Source organism: Apteryx rowi, unplaced genomic scaffold, assembly GCF_003343035.1.
Source record: "Apteryx rowi isolate R43461 unplaced genomic scaffold, aptRow1 scaffold_333, whole genome shotgun sequence".
Taxonomy (NCBI): domain Eukaryota; kingdom Metazoa; phylum Chordata; class Aves; order Apterygiformes; family Apterygidae; genus Apteryx; species Apteryx rowi.
The window spans coordinates 777,318-796,470 of NW_020449786.1; the positions used below are offsets into that span (position 1 = coordinate 777,318).

General features: G+C 38.1%; 2 protein-coding genes across 2 annotated transcripts in view; both read right to left on the bottom strand.

The window, feature by feature from the left end:
- LOC112969087 (macrophage mannose receptor 1-like) overlaps window positions 1-5,069 on the bottom strand; it is a 31,945-nt gene extending 26,876 nt beyond the window's left edge. Inside the window, exons 1-3 of the mRNA XM_026071961.1 lie at window positions 4,914-5,069; window positions 2,773-3,171; window positions 852-1,025 (exon numbers count right to left, since the gene is read on the bottom strand). Of these exons, the coding sequence (XP_025927746.1) occupies window positions 852-1,025; window positions 2,773-3,171; window positions 4,914-4,974 (634 nt within the window). The 5' untranslated portion in view covers window positions 4,975-5,069. The remainder of the gene's footprint in view (window positions 1-851; window positions 1,026-2,772; window positions 3,172-4,913) is intronic.
- A 6,842-nt stretch (window positions 5,070-11,911) lies between these two features.
- LOC112969089 (macrophage mannose receptor 1-like) overlaps window positions 11,912-19,153 on the bottom strand; it is a 59,813-nt gene continuing 52,571 nt past the window's right edge. Inside the window, exons 27-30 of the mRNA XM_026071964.1 lie at window positions 17,327-17,443; window positions 15,273-15,440; window positions 12,574-12,627; window positions 11,912-12,196 (exon numbers count right to left, since the gene is read on the bottom strand). Coding sequence (XP_025927749.1) covers window positions 11,946-12,196; window positions 12,574-12,627; window positions 15,273-15,440; window positions 17,327-17,443 — 590 coding nt within the window. The 3' untranslated portion in view covers window positions 11,912-11,945. The remainder of the gene's footprint in view (window positions 12,197-12,573; window positions 12,628-15,272; window positions 15,441-17,326; window positions 17,444-19,153) is intronic.

Here is a 19,153-nt window from a genome sequence, read left to right on the forward strand (position 1 = left end):
TTATTAATAATCTAAGGAACTATTTCTCCTTACAAACCTGATTATTCTACATTCACTCTGTTCCAGGTCTTTTCATTTACATAACTCATCTACTTCTCTCACACTTCAGTCCACATTAACCCATTCACTGATATATTCTACCCGTACACACACATTTCCCTAGTTCCCATATAGAAAATCTCAGTCTGCACATTTGATACCTTACCTCAGGCCCCCCTCTTATACTCTCCCTGTCTGCCAACATCACAGAAACAACCATTTCCAGTCAACTGGGAAGCAGGGGGAAGGGTTTGGGTCTTTCTGCTGGGGTTGCTCTTTTCTCACTGAAAAGCTCTCTTCAGTGGTTTGCAGGTGTCCCCAAGCACTGGGGTCCCCAAGGCTGTGTCCTGTGCCCTGTCATTCATGCCAGCCCTCCCATTTGCTGCTCCATACTATGATATATTACTGTCCTCTGACTCCCCTACATCATATCTTCCTTATCCAGTGCACTTCCTTCTGCCTCTCATTTGCCCTGCTTTTCTTCTCCCCTGCTCCTAAGGATTTTCTCTTCCTTGTCCTATTGGTTTCAATACCATCCCATCTGATGGTGATGGCTCTTCCCATGCTCCCCAAATCTATTGGTCTCTGTCTGGAGTACTGCAGGAGTACTCCTCATCTCAGTTGCAGAGAGAAAGAGTGAAAGTCAATAGCAGATACCCCCTTTTCTCACTACACAGCTCACCAGTAAACTAGACTAGCCTGAATCCAGCTTGCTGTCCAATACTACTTCCATGTCCTGAGCAGATTTTGACAATGAAAAGGGATGAAACTTTTGCTTAATGCCTTTCCTGAAATTTTTATGACTAAATTACCTTTTAATGGACAATTTCCAAAAAGTTTGTCTTTATCAAAATCTGAAGATGTTGCACACCAGAGAGAGCCTGCATCATCACTCCGAGGTATGCATTCAGCATGCCATTTACCATTGAGCTTGAACGGGAATACACAAGGTGCGCCAAAGGCATTTCCTCCCAGAGTAAACATATCTAAGGACAGAAATGAGGAGCGACAGCAGTCAGTTGGTATCAAATGTTGATCACAGTGTCTGCTTATAGACAGCGCTTCCTAGTGCTCCCTAGATCTCCAGCTACACGGAGCTGAGTTATGAAAGAGCTTATGTGGAAAAAACATGTCATTACCTAATTACTATAAAGTCTTCCAAGGCTGTTGCACCAATCAAATATGACTAGGGCAAGATATTCAGAATAAAGGCCCAGAATTAAACAACCTTCACTTGGCCCTCAGAATAATTTCTGTCCAGTTAATTTTGCTATGATGCTATCTGAAGCAGTGTTCCAGAAGTGCTCATGACTCAGCTTCTCCCATTGCATACATAATCCTGTTTTTGGATGATGTTTGGGTCTTTTTTTTTCTTGTATATTTGAGGAGGCTTGGAGAGGATGTAACAGAATATTTTTGTTAGTCTTCTTGAGGAGTTACATCTTAAATTTGGAAGTGACTCTGCTGGGAATTGACTCTCCCATCCCTAGGCAGTGTAATTTGTTGTTATCTGAAGCAAATTATGACAAACTTAATTCCAGCTAGAACTGTTGTAGGGCAGGCCCAACATTTCATCCCTTGTTATTTAACTTCCCACCCTACCAGAGTCACTGTAGAAAGAAAATTAAATGCTTGAGCTTAGATGCCAAGTCTACATAACCCAAGAAGGATAGCAATGTAGGAAAAGAGAGATCTGACTCTCTAGTGCTCCTCTGTCTGCATGTTAGGCTTTATCGCACTCTAAACCATTAAAGCACTATTCTTCGATTATTATCAGAGGGTAGTTAAGGACAGCACATATTAAAAGTTATGTTTTTAGGTGTAACCTCAGTTTTGACCTGCATAGCTGTGAATATCTATCTCATTGCTAATACTAAAGAGATTTTTGAAATAATTTCAACTTTTAAATTAATGACAAGAACTATAACAATATTTTTCACAGATAATCCAGGCTTAACCAAAATTTGTACCTGGAAAACAGAGGAAGGAGCACAACAAAAGTCTCTTGCTGGTTTTAGCAGCCTATTACATGAACAGGAGTATGCTTTCTGAGACAGCATTCACATTTACCGAATCCACTCGGGGACAAGTTTCTGGACAGTAAAGTTTGCATCTTTTCTCAAGGTTTAAATGATATTCTTTCCACTGTAGTTTTGATAAAATTAATTTCCTTTTATCTTTGAACGTAGTTTTCTCATCTAAAGGCCAAATGATGACTAAATAATGATCATATGCTGAATTACTTTTTTTTCTTGCTGGGCCTGAGGAACTCCAGGTAAACACTGTTAGAACTGGATCACATTTATATTAACTAGAACATAACTTTTTAGAAACAGTGCATGGTCAAAGCAAGTCATTCAACAATCAATATTTAAATATAACAGAATTCCCCACTCCTTCCACAAACAGATCAGATAGATAGATAGATTTTGAAAGAGTCATAGATCTCCTCCTGGTGTTGCTGTACCAACAGAATTCCCATTCCCCAATCAGATTACAACAGAGGCCTCTGTCTTTTTATACTTTTATTTGACAGAACTGCACTCTTTATGTTAGGCACAAATTTATTAAGTCATATTTGCTTTGCATTTCTACTTTCTTATTTGTAGTCATCTCTGCTACTGAGGTCACTGTCAAAGAGGGACTGCTGGATGACAAGCAGGTAGTAGAATGTTTTAAAATTAGAGGCAGCTAAATTACTTTGAAATGTAGAGATTGATTTTCAGAACTCACCTTCATAGCGCTGAGAGCACACACTGTCTGTGGTTCCATAGATTTTCCACTTGCTCCCTTTGCCTGATCCTTCAGACAGCCTAATTTTCTTTCCCTTTCCTTTGCCATAGTTGAAAAATAAATCCTTGCCTTGGGTTGCAAGTGTGTCATTTCTACATTCCCACCACTGAAATGGATCTGTCTTGTTACAGGCTTCCAAAGTGATTGCAGCGTTGTCATCCTGGGAGAGCACTCCCAAGCACAGCTTCAGCGCCATGCTCAGCAGCTGAGTGGCAGAAATCCACCTGAACTTCTGGAACTCATTGTGCTGCTCACACGTGGCAGTTATGACTGAGCTAGAGTTTTGAGCTTGGGCACAGAGCTTGCTATCTTCATTATATATTGAAAATATTCCGCTATCTATAAAATAAAATGAAAATTCAAATATTTGAGGAGAAATCAAATAGGAGATAGGTTGGTTACTAGCTATTTGACAGTTTTCTACATCAAAAAGTGAATATTTAGAGTCTATAAAGAAAGAAATCAAGGGAGATTTATCACCACTATTACAAATATTGATCAAAATGTTCTTAAGATGCATACATGCACAAACTGAAAATATAGCTAATTCAAGGGAAATTGTTCTTCTTCAGATTCCTCTTTAAAGCACACTGTTCTCAAAATGTCATTCAAAAATGACCTCTACTAAATTTCATGAGTTCTTCAAATTTTCACCATCACACAGCACATTAAACAGGCTTTAATTTTGCAAGTAAAAGTGCTTTTTGCTTTTGAGTTATTAAAAAATATTTTACATGCTCAAAATGCAATCACTGTTATACTTGACCAAAATCACATTGTGTTTTTCAGCTCTTTGAACAAGTGCAGCATTTTTCATTTTTAATTAATTAGTTTGGAAGTTTTCAGCAACTGTGAATAAACTGTTCACAGAGTTCAACTTGTGATTTTCTTAGGAGGGAAACCACAACTTCCAGTACCATCAGTTCAGTTCTGAGCAGTTAAGCTCACTAAGTATCCAAAGTGCCATTTATAGCAACACTTTTAAATAGAAATGTGAGGCATTGCACAAAAGAGTTAAGACGATTGTTTCTTATGACCAACTTCAAAAAAAGGAGGACTACATTAACTACAGCCTGTTCTAATCCTTGACCATTTTTGCAGATGGCCTTGTATTCCTTAGGTCCCACTCTAAATGACAGTAACATCTTACAGCTCGCTTTTATCTCCTATTGAGCTGTATTGCTGCCAAGGTTTCTTGCCAAGGGCAAGTGAAACAGTTAAATGTGGCTTCATAACCCCTTAGATCTCAGGGGTGCCAGGAGTGTTAGAACGTCCTTGGTGTCATCTCACTGAAAGGCTGCAGAGCYACCACCCAAGCTAGATCACATCCCCCCAGCACAGCTCTCCTGCTGTAGCAGTGCTTCACAAGGTTGGCAGAGGATGAGTTAAAGCCAGCTTGGTCTTGCCCAGAAATGTGCCCAGAAGAAATTCTTCTTCGCTGGATTAGATCAGCAGTGTTGGTGAGCTCCTGATCAAGTGATAGCACCAGACTCCCACTGGTTCTCTAGCTGGGAGTTTCCTGAGGGAGAGAGTTGCAGCAGACATGGTAGCATTTCTTTCCTCTCAGCAGTAGGAGCATATGAAATCTAGCAGACAGCAACTTTTAACGTCCTTCTTAAAGCCTTCAGCTTGGAAAAGGATTACAACATGCAACTATCAGTATGCCATAGTTTACATGTGCTGTCTGAGAAATTCAATGCACCACATCAACCAGTGGTTCTGTGCATCATGAGAGGACACTGCCTTGTACATCTGAGTTGTTTTAACTTCCAATAGAGTAATTTTAGACCAGTTTTTGTCCACATTCAGCTAGCTGATTTTCAAGAATCAATATTTTATAGGTTACGCCTCTATCTGCACATTTCTTTCACTCATATCCTTCCTTGAAAACTAGCTTTTGGGATTAAGGATATACAATGCCTATACAGGTATTACCAAATTTAAGAGTTGAATGAAACTGTTTCAAATTACATGCCACAAACAGATCAAAACTACATTCATTCTCCACCAAAAAGAACGTCAGGAAGGCAGAAGAAAGAGCACTTGCAAATCTCCATAGTCAGCAGAAGACAAAGACTTACCAGACGCTTGAAGACATGTACTAAAGGGAAAGAGAAAAATCAGGAGCAGGTAGACAGCCATTACCGCATGTTTCACTTCCTTCTCTCCTTCACCTCAAACTGATGCTGAAGACTAAATTTGTGCCTTGCAGGAAAACCTTTCTGCACTGAAGCAGATTAGCAAATCCTTTTCGGTTTTTAAGGCTTGAAAGATACAGGGAAGTTCTGGGCTGTAAATAAGGAAGTGTATCTTGTCACATGAGTAATTTTGAAATAATACCTTAATGAATAAGCTTTGCTTTCTAAGCTGGTTTCTCAACTGTATATACGTGTCTTTTCTTCCTTGGAAATACTAGATCCAAGAGGTCACATTTCAGTGTGGATTTCTGGAAATATGCCTTACAATTCAGGATCATTACTTTTAGGAAGAATTTGACATGAATGTCTCTTTATTGGAAATAAAGGAAAAGGTGAAAAGAAGGGGAAGCTTTGCATGTCAATAAGAAAAAAGGCAGAGTGCAATGCAGTACTGTGAAATACTGGCTGGGACAAAATTGCAAATCAAGTAGCTCTGACCTTGGAATTAGAAAGAATGAAAATTTCGCACATCTGCAATTCCATAGAGAAGAGAAAAGCTGTAGAAAAAGGGCCTGCCTTCTTAAGGAGGCATCTGTCCCTTCTTTGGATCTATCTCTGGCTATATGCAACAGCTACGTACCCAGATTGAAAGCAGCAATTGGCAAAACCCTGCAAAGAAGCCACATAGTTCTATGACAAAAATAAATTATAACTGGAAAACTGAGAGATTTTCAACTATTGCTACAGTGGAAAACAAGACTGATAAACATTAGTGCCTACATTTATAATCTCTGCTCTAYGAAAGTTAGCATCCCCTAAAGTGCACATTCTTCAGCCATACATGACAAAATTCTGATATTTTCTTTGACAAAACTCTCACCTTTATGATATGTAGAAAAATCAGAAACATGGAGAGGGTGGGGGTGGAGAAGAAGTACTCCTACGGTAGGTTTTTGTATTCTTGAGTATGGTCAAATGAAAGGCCTTCGAAAAATCTCAGTTTCTACAGATTCAGGAGAGGCTGGTTTGGACTAATTTTCCCAATATGCAGTTTGCAGTGAGCACCCTTTAAGGTCCTTTATAAGCTAGGGAAGCCAAACAGGACTTTCCCTGAAAATTGCTGCTGTTGTAGGCAACAGGAACACTGGACACCTACATAAAGATCAGGGATCCCACCTCTACTACTGCTCTGACTCAGATGCAGATGGATAACTTACAGGGTATRAAAAGGTACACAAGGAACTAGAGTAGAATAAGAATTAGAGCAGTAGGAGGAAAAAAATTGAAAGCCAGCAGGTAGAGCTGGACCAAAAACTAGGAAAGAGAAGGAGCCTAGGAAAGACACTGAGAGCTGAGGAAACTGAAAGAAAAGCTAGGACTGTCTTGACAAAGAAACAGATGGACAATTACTGAGTGTATTGTTACACATATGCAAAGATGACTACATCCAGTCTGGAGTAAAAAGTTCTGGTATTCAGCAGCATGGGAATGCTTGACTATGCAACTTCAACCTTCCATTAACGCAATTCTTGCTATCCTTTTTGGGGGACCTTCGGATGTGAGGATGGAGAAAATACTTTTATTTATTAATTTGTCAGGAGAAACATAATGTCTAGTGTTTCTGCTATGCAGACAGGATACACAATGTCCCAGCATCTTGAAAGCTGCAGGGAGGGAACAAATACAATTACAACAGGGAAAGAGAATCTAGTCCTGTTCTGAAGAAAGGCTGGTATTTGGTGAAGGACTGCTATCAATGACCTGCTGAGAGAGGTTGAAAAGAGCAAAACATACTATGGTCAGCTTCACCTTAGTGTTTGTACATTTGTCTGAGCAGATCCCATCACAGACTAGAAAATGGGAAAGGAAACCTGAGGACTGCAGAGATGTACTCTAGCATCTTCCACTTAGCAAGGCACAGCCTGCAAGCCCAGAAGTGGTGAGGAAGAAAGGCTGCAGGGTCTAATGCTGATTCAGCATTGTTCCTTTGCCAATCTCTGCTTCTCAGGCAGGAAATTACACTCACAGTGTGCCAATTCACCACCTTTTCTCTGAAGTCTGAACTCTTCTGGAGAAAAGGGGAAATGAAAATTAAGCTTGATTTTATCAAGAGGCATAGCAATGCGCAAACAGACAAATCTTCACATGCTGTAGCCCATCACCATCATGGCATTCTCCAGCTGCCCACAGAAATAAATTGGTAGTTCCAGTCCAGGTTCTAGTAGATGCTTCCCTACAGAAGTTAAACAATTCATTTTCACAAAACACTGATATTAAATCCAGAAAGGACTATTATGATTATTTATCCTGATATAACTTGACACAAAATTTCAACCCAGAATCCCCATATATAGCACAATCACAAAGTTGCCAACTGAACACAAAATTCTTTTCAAAAGACACTGCTGGAAAACTGAGTAATAATGTTCCTGGCTAAATAAACAAAGTGAGCAAACTATCTTTTTTTATTCTTCTAGATAGGCTCCAAACAGATTGAAAGAGCATCGTAAGGCAGCTTGCACTTTCATGCTGTATTTTCATACTACACCATCAACTTTTTTTTCTTCTTTTCTTTTATTTAAGCTGCCAAGAACAAATACAAGAAATCTTGGCAGAATCAGGGGATTATGGATATGAATTATAGTGGTCAGTCAAAAGTTTCCTTTGCTTTTCTACCCAGCCCTTCCATTTCATCTTGTTCATCAAGAATTATTTTTGTTTCTTTTTACAGCAAGAAAATTTCAAAAAAGCAAGATCCAAATTCCTTTGTGAATGTTTATTTATACAACATACAGGTTTAAACCTTCCATAAGTGGCGGCATCCATTGAGGAAACAAAATAAGAGACCATGAGAGCAACACGATAGTTCTAAGATGATTGACCGATCCAAGCAAGAATAGCAGCTGGTAGGAAAAAACAGCTGAAAGAATTGGTGATGGATCAAAATACATTAAGTAACAAATTATATGGCATCCATATGAGTATGAAACATTGCCAATATTCAATCAAATAGAGCAACAAGGATAATGTCCTCATCCCAATCTTAGAAACATTTTTTTATGTAGCAATTACTTCTCAGGAACATTATAATTTAACAGCAGGAGAACAGGACATAATGCCAGATCACCAAGTGATGTTAGGTAAAACCATTTCATTACAACTGTGTCCAGGGAAGATGGAAATAACATTAGGCTATGGAAAGAGAACAGTAGTTTTGGAACTACTCTATCAACCGTTCTTGAAAATGTATGACCAGTTTTGTTACAAGTTTGACCAAAGGAATAACGTTGTTAAAAACTTTGGATTCTTGTATTCAGATGCCTAATGAATGAGTCTCTATCACTGCAAGATACTAGCTGAAAAAAAAAAAGGAAGAAGAAGAAATTCCATAATGTCCATTTTTACGATTACAAGCCCTCATGGAGAAGTCTTCTATTTAATCCCACGTTAATTAGATACCGGTTACAGTGTTCAAGTCTGCTGGTTTCTCTACCTTCCATTTGAAATCTGCTGTTAGAGTCTGTACTGGTGCTTAAGTATTGGAATTTATCTTAAGCTTAGTAAATGGAAACTTACTGATTTCCTGTGCCATACATGCTACTGCTTCCATGTTTGCTCTTTTTAAATGAGAAATTTGCTTCAATTCCATTGCATTGCAATTAGAGGGATAGTAAATCATGCAGCTTAAATTTCCTCTTCTGAATCTCTTTCATATCTTTATTTACACTCTTTCTAAAAAGAGCAGGCAAAGGATTTAAATCCATATTTAGACTAAGAACATAGTTTCAGACTTGGAACTTTCTCTACTTTTGCTGTATCCATTTGGCCAGGAGAGCAGAACAGATGGAATATTTCACAGAAGCAGCTACACCTACTACTAGCTATTGATGGCATGGAATTTTTAATGCTCTTCAACTTGAAGATGATGCTGGATTTTAGACAGTGTAAAATGAGTAAATGAGTTCAGGACAATCCAAGGTCCAGGAGGTGGGTTTTCTCACTGACCCACATTAGCGGTAGAGTTGTACCTGCTAATTTTGGCAAAGCACCAGGAAATAAGACATCTCCTCATCCTTTATTTTCTTTCCAACAATACTTTGCACATATACATGTGATGAAATGTTGTCTGGAAGAATCACTCAGTATGCACAGCCTTAAAGCTGTGCAGGGCCTCCAAACAGGACTGAATTTCTTTTGCACAGAAACTGCACCTAACCGCACCTCTTTGTGGTTTGCACACCAGCCAGCACAATGAGGCTGGGACTCCAGTCAGGGCCTCTTGACATCGCTGATTTCCCTATCCCTTTCACCTTCTAGCCAGCACCACTTCCTACAGAAGATTTTCTCCATACTTTTGAAACCAGTGACGACATCTCTTTAGTAAACACGATTAGTCAGACTCAGTCAGGAGGTTTTCTGATCTGTGCTGCCTACTGCTCTCATTTTACAGGCCTTCTTCACTTCATGAATCTTGACACTGCCTGGAAAAGATTTTTTCTAAGAACTCAATGGCCTCTTTGTAATAGAAGACAAAAGTAGAAGCAAATGGTAGCAGCACATCCATTTTCCTCTGCTTTGTGAATTTGATGCTGCCTATAAGCCACGTGAGGTGAGGTGAATCACCATTAAAAGTACTACACCTTGAAAAGAATGCTCAAACAACTGTAAAGATGTCACTAAAAAAGGAAAGAGCAGCAGGAACAGAGTCAAGGACTGGGAGAAAGGGAGCAGAGCCAGAGGAGGAATGGGATTCCAGAATAAATTTCCCCTTATCTGAGAGAATGAATAACTCAGATTGTTGCTAAATCACTTAGCTGGCATTTTTCTCTCAGTTTTAAGCAGATAATGCATGGACAGACACAAGAAAATATGGTCAATATATATTATTTCATCACAGTTCAAGATGGAATATGGCTATATAATCTCCTTTTTAACTTTGACTTATTACAGACCCTTACATAGACAAGACTATACAAATGCAAAACTATTTTAAAAAATCAAAACTAGTTATTGTTTATTTCACAGAACAAAATCTGAAACTACAAACCAAACCTTGCACACCTTTATGTAAGGAATCGAACTCACACATGATTTACATTTTACAAGATTTACAAAAATTAGGATTATAAATTCTGCATTTGGGAATTTAAGATTTCCAGAAATGGTAACTGACCTAGTGTGACGGTGTGCTCCTTTCCCCCCCACTGATGTTTTCTCTCCCCCTCAACATGACCTCCCTGTAAACAGCACATATGTAGGGGCTAGTTGAGCATGCACCAACTAAAGCCTGTCTAGTATGCAAATATGAGTCAATCATCTCCCCCCCATAAATAGGGGGCAGCCCAGAGCCCATTGAGCTCTCCTGCACAGCAGCGGGCTGCACTGCAGAACCTCCTCTTGAGCAGGGACGCCTCTCAAGGTTACTCCTTGAGGCTGAGAGATTCCTTACCTGCGACAGATCCTCGATAAGTGATTAATAGCATGCTGAACTTCTGCGAACTTCTCGAAACTTTGCTGAGTTATATCTCTGATTAATTGCGCACATAATTCCTTAGACATAAACCGTTGACCAAGTCTGGGACTAGGACTGGATTCAGCCGCACCTAGGCTCCTCTCCAAAGGAGTTTATAAGCAAGGGGGTCCAGTCTGAACCTCGTGACTCAACAGGAGGGTCTCCTTTGCACACACCCCTTTAGACATAAACTGTTGACCAAGTCTGGGACTAGGACTGGATTCAGCCACACCTAGGTTCCTCTCCGAAGGAATTTAGAAAGCAAGGGGGTCCAGTCTGAACCTCGTGACTCAATGGGAGGGTCTCCGTTGCGCACGCATCTGACCCTGTCCTTCAGGCAGTAAATAACTGAGTGAACCTTGCCAATTGAACCTTGTTAAATCATTCTTATTCATGATTGAGCTCTGTTAAGTCGCTGTCTTACTGCAATAAACGTAGAGCTGCTTCCCTCTTAGGAGTGAAGTACATTACTCCTTTCACGACACCTAGCCATTGTAGAAAGGAAATAAAATCAGCAGTAACTGATATAACTGATCAAGCCTTCTTGACTTCCAGCACACACTGCACAAGCTATGATACTTATTGAAAGGGTACAGGTGAGCAGTTACAACATGTGATCACCATCAGAGCCATCCAGTGCTCCCACAAACCTTCAGGATATGCATAGGTAATGTTCCTCCCCCTCCTCAGTCACTGTTGTCCTGCTACAGCAGGAGGTTTTGCCTTGCGCTCATCCGTACCACCTCTCCCAGACAAGCCCACTTGTGGCCAGTCAGAATACCGGGAGGGAACGCCAACTACACCTTTCCATTCCAGAGGCCTGCCCCCACATTTTACCTAATTAAATCCTAGAATAGATATGCTACAAGAACTGAATACTTACTTTTCTATGTGCGTGAAATTATGGGAACTGAAATTATAAAATAAAGGGATTTATTTTTCCACATGGTTCAAAAAGGATGTGCTTTAAATACAAGCTTGTCATCTAGCAACTACAACACTGCTGTAGCTAAGAAGGAATACTCGAAAGCTGATAGAATTACAGAGATGTTTGTCAAATAGCTGGAGAATCTGTGCATTAGCATGGTTTAAAATAAATCTGGGGCAGAAACTTCAAATCTTGGAAGCATTTCTCTTTGTAAGATCTATCTTACATTTTATTTCCTATTTTGTATCCATTTCCATTGTTCTATTTAATAATCAGTCAGTATTATCTCTTTTCTTAAGACCCACACTCATCAGTGTGGGCCTTCAGATCATAAGATCTGAAATCTTACATAATATGGAATGCTTATGAAATAAAGTAACTGCTGTATGTAATACTATGCACACACTGAAAAATGGCTACTACAGTACTTGCACATGAGAAAATAGCTTTGGCTTAATTCTAGTTGCATAATTTTATTAAAACAAGGCACATTTTACTACATTTTACATTACATATTACATTAAATTTTATTTTATTAGAGTGTTGCATGTTCATTCGGTTCTATGTTGGTCACAAGATCCTTTGTGTCACTAGTTCCAGGAACTGCATCACTATTAAAATACAAATTGTTCTCAAAGTTGTCATTTGTTGACAAGCGATTCTTTCTTCTTTTGTAGAAGAGATAGCCTGCAARGCCAGTTCCTACTAGGATGAGGATCACAACAATAACTACAACTCCTGTTTTACCACGGTTTAGATTAGGAGCCTTCTCGTCCTTTGTCATTGCTGAAAACAAACACAAAGAAATCAAGACAATGATACATACTTCTTATCTGATTACTGGAAGCAGTTTCTTTAGAAAGCACTGTTTTTAAGTAAACATGTTCCATTTGCTTCAGATAATGAGTGACAAAGGTAGTAACATAAAATTAATTGATTTTTAAAGGTTAACACTACGTGTCATGTCACAAAACTTTTTCTAAAACACCTGCATTTGAACACTGAATGGAGTATATTATATTCTACTAGGAAATAATATGCTTGTAGGAAACAGATGTTCAGGTATATCTGAAAATTTAAGATACATAATACAGAATATGATGCATTGTGTTTATGATCTTACATGGGATTATTTTCATCCACTTGAAAGAAAATATTCTTACCCTTTGTAGGCATTTCAGCTGGTGGCATTTCAGCTGCTGGTGGTGTTTCAGCTGCTGGCATTCAAACACATTGAAAAAGAATTATGTTATTATTATATTTCTGCTATTTATATATTATAATAATAATGTTTTTTGGGCATAATAAAAATTATATTCCAAGAAATGTACAGTTATACGTACCGCTAAATACTTAAAACACCTTGGTTTAGTCCATACAAAGCTTTATACACCTATCAAATGGCACAGCACAATGGTCCTTATACTAGTAGATATGTACATATGCTAGCAGATGCAAAAACTCCAAGAGAGAAAAAGGACCATCAACGAGCTCCATGGAGACAGACCCCACACCAGTGTAAAGCCACAAGAAAGTCTACAGAGCATCTTGCAGGACAGAGATCTTCAAACATAATCCTGACTATAATTACAAATTCTTGCAGTAGCTGGTATTCTATATAATCACAGTGAGTGTAAACACATTGGGTTTGCTAAGGGGCCTTAATAGCCCTCCCTACACAGATAACTGAACCCAGTCCTGAACATCAAAGTTCCTTAGTAGAGACCACATCCAAACTAAGATGTTTGCAGCTCATTTAAGATTTAAGATCTGGACCATGAAGTCAGGCTTGTTGGGGCTATCATTTAAGATGAAAATCCACATTTTGCTGTGTGGACATAAATCAGTCGATAGTAAATCCTGAACCATCATCTTTTATTTTGATGAAAGTGAGCTCAGAAAATGAAATAATTTTACCAACTCCTCCAACTTATGCTGCCTGACTTCATTAATGATCCAATAATCCTTGCTTCTGTCAGTCCTGCTAGTTTTACATTTAGAGACAAATATTATTCAATTTCTAGCTCTTCAAAGTAAAACGAAACATGTTTATTTGGATGCTTCCAAGAGCTTTTATCAAGATAAGCATCCATTAATACTGCTGACAATAAAAAGCAGCTTGTTACTTGTTTGCATTACACCAGTACGTAAATCCATGGGAAACAGGGAAACTGGGAGCCTTCTCTGTTTACAAGCTTCCGAAGTGCCTGCTAGAGGCACTCCACATTCTCTAACAATGCTATTTTATGTCCAAAAGCACCCCGTAAAAACAATCTCACAAATGTAACAAACAATACAAGGAAATAATTTATATTATGCAAATTCTGAAAACAATCTTCTGGCTGCATTGCTTAATTTGATAGGAAAATTTTTGGAATACGGAGGCATTTCCTTGCTTCTCACAGAAAGTGTTGACTGCCAGGGCTTAGTATAGCACTGATCATGGTTACCATGTACTGTTGTTTTTTACTGAAAGATGACTATATGCTAAGACCACCTACATTTTAGACAAGTACTATATTTACAGATACCATTCCTGAAAACTGAGAGTGAGAACCCTTGACCATGATATTCCTGGCCAGTATTTGTAGCACAATCAACAAGCACCTATTGAACTGCTGAACATTTCTTTTGAGTACCTTTGTTTATGGAAAAAAGTCAGATTTTTTATGGAATAGACCTGTTATAGAATTTCAAATCGCTAAGGTGAAAATTACGTGAACAAGTGGAGTGGAAAGTAAGGTATATTTTACAGGAAGACTTCACTCCCAGCTTTGAGTTTTGCAGCTTCTTCAGAAAGGAGCAAACTGGTGCAGTTGCACAAGTGCAACTAAATAGGATGGCCATTGATTGTAATACTTCTTACGTATATCTACGACTATTTCCGATGATAGAAAATGGAAAATAAAGGGCATTTTCATTTGTCAATCACAGTGTAAAAGGACAGAGAAATAGACTCTGAATGGATAGTTATATCTGACAGTTCTGCAATATTTCCTGTACAATGTACAGTCATCATTACAAGCATCTGAGTGAGTCAGGATAATTTTGCATTTGAGAGCAGATTTTTAGAAAGGATAGCAGAATTTCTCCCATTTCCAATCTTCTGGAGGAAGTAGGCATAATTCAGCTATTAAATGTATTTCACTCTTCTCGTAAATGTTAGTAATACAAGCTAGAAGAAACGCTTAGGATGACGTTTAGAAACATGTATGCACTAGATGTACTTGCTGCCAAATTTGCACATTCAGTTATTTCAGGACACTTTCTCTTTAGTACATTCAAATTCTGTTATTTGCTTTGCTTTTCATTTATTCATCCTCTCAAAACAGACAACACAGAGACAAAAGGTCCGAAAGGGTTCATTAATTCACAATCCATAAATATTTCATTCACAGAAGTGCTACTGCATACTCAGAAAGTGCACACACGTGAGCCTGCCAGAGGGAAATATGCAAAGAGGATTCCCTGGATTTAGCAGAGGAGATTCCCTGAGTAACACATTTTCAAAGAGATGAGACTAACTCACGTGTGCAAAACGCAGCACTACCAGTGTGATTACTGGACAATTATTGATACAGGACAGGCAAATTTATCAAGTGTATACACTAGGTACAGTTACAGATACTTTTCAAAACAGCTCTGAGGGACATCCATTTCTGGAGCACAGGTCAGAACTACTACTTTCTGACAGAGTTATTCTCTCTTTTTGTTGGCATGCAAACGTGCATCCCCTCCCATTTATAAAACCACAAAATACCCATCTCAAACGCACTGTGTATGGCTGCTATCTATTAATACTAAGCAAAAAAGAAGCACTTTCTCTCCATACATAAAATAAATTAATAAACATAGCACTTACTTTTTGGTTTTTTACAAACATAGCCTTTATAGGAACTGCAAAAAATATTATTCCAGTACCCGGAGTTTGCATACATTTCAACACAGTGCTCATTTTGTTGAGGTGAAGGTTCTCCTACATTCCAGTTGACAAAATTCACTGCAGTGTTGTCTAGCCACAACCATTCTCCTAATTGGAAAAACATTGAATATGGTAAAACAAGATAGTGTTCATTTTCCTGTTGACAGCTGCTCTGCATTTATTGCCTTCCCAAGGAATTTACCTGTGGCCACTTTTGTGGCCATTAGACTGTTTGGACTTTTGGTCTGACACGTTATGGCTGCCCTTAAGTTTTTATGTCAATGAGATAACATCAAATTTTGGAAAATGGCGGGCCAGTCTGACTTGTAAAGTTATTAAGGAGAGAAAGTTTAAAGAAGTATTGCCCATACAACTTGCTGCATTGATATGATGTCAATTACTTAGTCAGTTATAGAAACGATTGATGTCAACACATAATTTATCTTCAACAGAATGCTCTTTATCTAAGTAATTTGTAGGGGGTTAGGGGTTACTACTCTTTTAAAATCCCCCCTTAAGTCTTTCTAATTCCCTTTATTTTTCAGTTTCTGCTCCTTCCCACTGACCTTACATACTTTGATTTTCATTTCTGAAGATCTGCTTCAAAAATCTTGTGATCATTGTTGTTTAACAATGCTGGGACTTTCTGTCTCTTTCTTCCTGTTCCTTTTTTTTTCTTTCTTTTAATAGTGTTATTTATTTAGAATAAATGTGCCCCTTGTGACTCTTAAGTTGTACTCAGACAAGAAAATTCTTATACTCAGCTTGAAAGTTAATGTTTTATTACAAGATGCCTCATATTTTAACTTGTTATTTTTTTAATACCTGTCCCTATTCGTGTCAGTGCATGACATTTTRATACCACTTTTCCAAAAGTACAAAATTTAGTTATGCTGAAATCATGATAATCATTATCTAGTGATACAACGGCATCTACTTGCTGAATCAGCTTCATGTTGATGATTACTGTAAAAATTGTATTGTTCTTCAACTGCCCTAGAACTAATTTTAGAAACCATTTTTGCGTGTCAATTAACCACATGGGTAAACCTCAGCTTTTCTTGATATGTATTATGTTTATAAATCATTAATCTATTCAAATTCTTTTCTCCTATATGGAAGACCTTTCCTTTTCTTTCTTTTTTTTCCCAAGATTCAAGTAAAATAATCGAGTATTTGTCTTCTCCTCAACTGGCAGGCAGTGATAGGAAAAATCTTCGAAAACTCCAGAAAATTGACCTAAGTCCCCTGAACTATTCTGCAGCCCTGCCTCTGACATTATTAAACTGGAGTTTTTAGTTTGAGCAGCACAAACCTGAAGTAGCCGTTAGGTCTATTAAGACAGAAATAACTATTTAACTGAATATTAATTTTATTAATGAATAAGCAATAATCAGCAAAGTGAGATTTAATTAAATAAGCCTATTGCCTGTTTCTCTTTCTTTTCCTTCCTCACAATGAGGCAGAAAATAGAAAAAGTTATGATGCATTATTCCAAAGACATGAATTCCAACTTCAAAGTGAATTTGTTCTGAGGGGCAGTTGAAGCTAAAGATAGGTCATTCAGGATGGTGAGACTAGATGTAATGTTAATCACATTATTCTCTAGCATAAAAATTAGAGTATCTCAGTGAAAAGCACATCAACCCAGTGGCCTCTCCAGATCTGAGAAGAACCATTTGACTTTGGCTCTTCTCAACTACCAACATGATCCAGTTTGTATTCTGCTATATGCACCCTATGCCTTACTGCATCCTGAATTCCTTTTCTTGCTTCAAGATGAACTTGCTGGGCCTGGTCTTTCTTTTATATATTATCAGTTATTGCTTGATTACCATTGAATTACAGCTTCCCCCATGATGAGACTATATTACCTTTCCAAATTTCACTTTTATGTATTACCAAGTACCACATAAAATTTTCAACACCCATATCAAACACCCTGTGACAATTCTTCACCAGAAAAAATGTTTTACAAAAAGTAAAGAATTTACCATCTACATTTCTGTACATTCCTGTCCAAAAAGTTGATATTTTCCTTTCAAGTGGTTCAATGGTGTATGCCAGGAAGTTGGCTTCAGCTGAGTCTTCAACTGACACCAAAGAGGCCCCTGAAAAACATAAGGAAAAGAAAATGTCTTAGAGACACAAGTTTCACAGCAAACATGAAAAACAAAAACTCTGGATAATTTCTTATGAAGGGCTCTTGCATTGTTGTTGATATATTTCTCAGCATTTCCATCACAGTGCACTAGCATTTTGTTTCCTCATCCACTAGAAAATAGCAACACAACTGAACAATGACTCAAGGCAAAATATAACAGGTAAATATGTGATCCGATATAAACTTCTACTGATATGTTATTAATAAAAAACAAGTAACAAAAACACCTACAAGTTTTTAATAAAAAATGCCATAACTTCAATCTATGCACAATGTAACTTCATACATTAATGATTAAATGTTTTCTGAGCCTTTGTATAACTCGCCTATAGCACAGTCTTTGCTGATTTTCTGGGGTACAGTCATAAGCATGCTCTTTAACCAGGTTTACTTCCACACATTTTCTTTGTAGTCAACAGAGAAAGATTTTCCACAGCATGATTCATAGCACCTAAATTAGGTTCCTGCTCTGAATTACCTTCTAAAAGAATCTCTTTCTCCCCTGGTGATGGAAGAAGTGCAGGGAATTTAGCTCCACTCAGAGAAAATTGGAAAAAGATTTTCATGAAGCCTGAGTTTTTACTGTGGGGTGACAATATTTGCACTGTTCTTCCCTGTCTTCTGTATTTATCATCTTGGTCATCTGTTGCCCAGTTAGTGTATCATCCAACTGCAACACTAGGCATTCTGCCATAATGATTCATTCTAGCAAGGTCAAGAAGTTGTGGCACGGGGCCTGTAATGCACCAGCAGAGCAAATGAGACTTTGTATGGAGTGTTATTAAACAATTGATAAAGTGCATCTTCTGTTCTCTTTCTGTGCGGGGTTGGAATCCAGTCAACAGATATGTAGCAATAGCTATGCCTGGCATTTCACTGTTTTGATTAGGCTGCTGAATTTTTGAAGGTGTTTTTCCTCAGGTAAGGAAGACAGTTACAGAGAATGAAAATATAGAAGTCATTTGGATTACTACTGAGCTAGTGCTAAATTCTACTATGGTTCAGAATTCCACTATGGGTGAGATGTAATTAGAAAATGCCTAACTGCAAACAGAAAACTCAGAGTGCAAGTAGGGACAGCAGAGCATGGAAAGTTCCTCTTTTTTGCAGCAGTCTTTATGTTTTTCTAATTGTTCCTCTTTTGCTGAATGGTGTCAGATGTTTGGTTGCATCAAAGATTAAGGGTAACATTGAAGGGGAAGTCAGTGCTGTGAAGTCTGTGTATAATCCCCTGCAACTTTTAAACTGCACTTAATGACAGTCTTTTACCACACAGGCTGAAATGGTCAGTCCCTTTATTCAGGAATCTTAGTCTAACACAAAAAAGCAATTTTGATGTAACTGCAGATTCCAACAACAAAGATGTAGGGCAGCTGGGGACTAAACTGAGCCACCTGCTATCACAGGCAACATCATCACTCAATTCCTTTCAAACTTCACCTTAAGACTCTTTCATTTCTTTGCCCCACTCTTCTTAATCAAAGGCTGTTTCAGAAACTTAGACTTCTGAAGACAAAAAAGTGTTCTTTAATTTCTAGCATAAGCCGTTCAAAATCATAATCCTAACACTTAAAGCAAAGAACAAATTTTCCTGATATTTGCACAGCTGCCAAGATCTTTTTGAGTATGCAGAAGAACAAACATTGCAGCTTCCAAA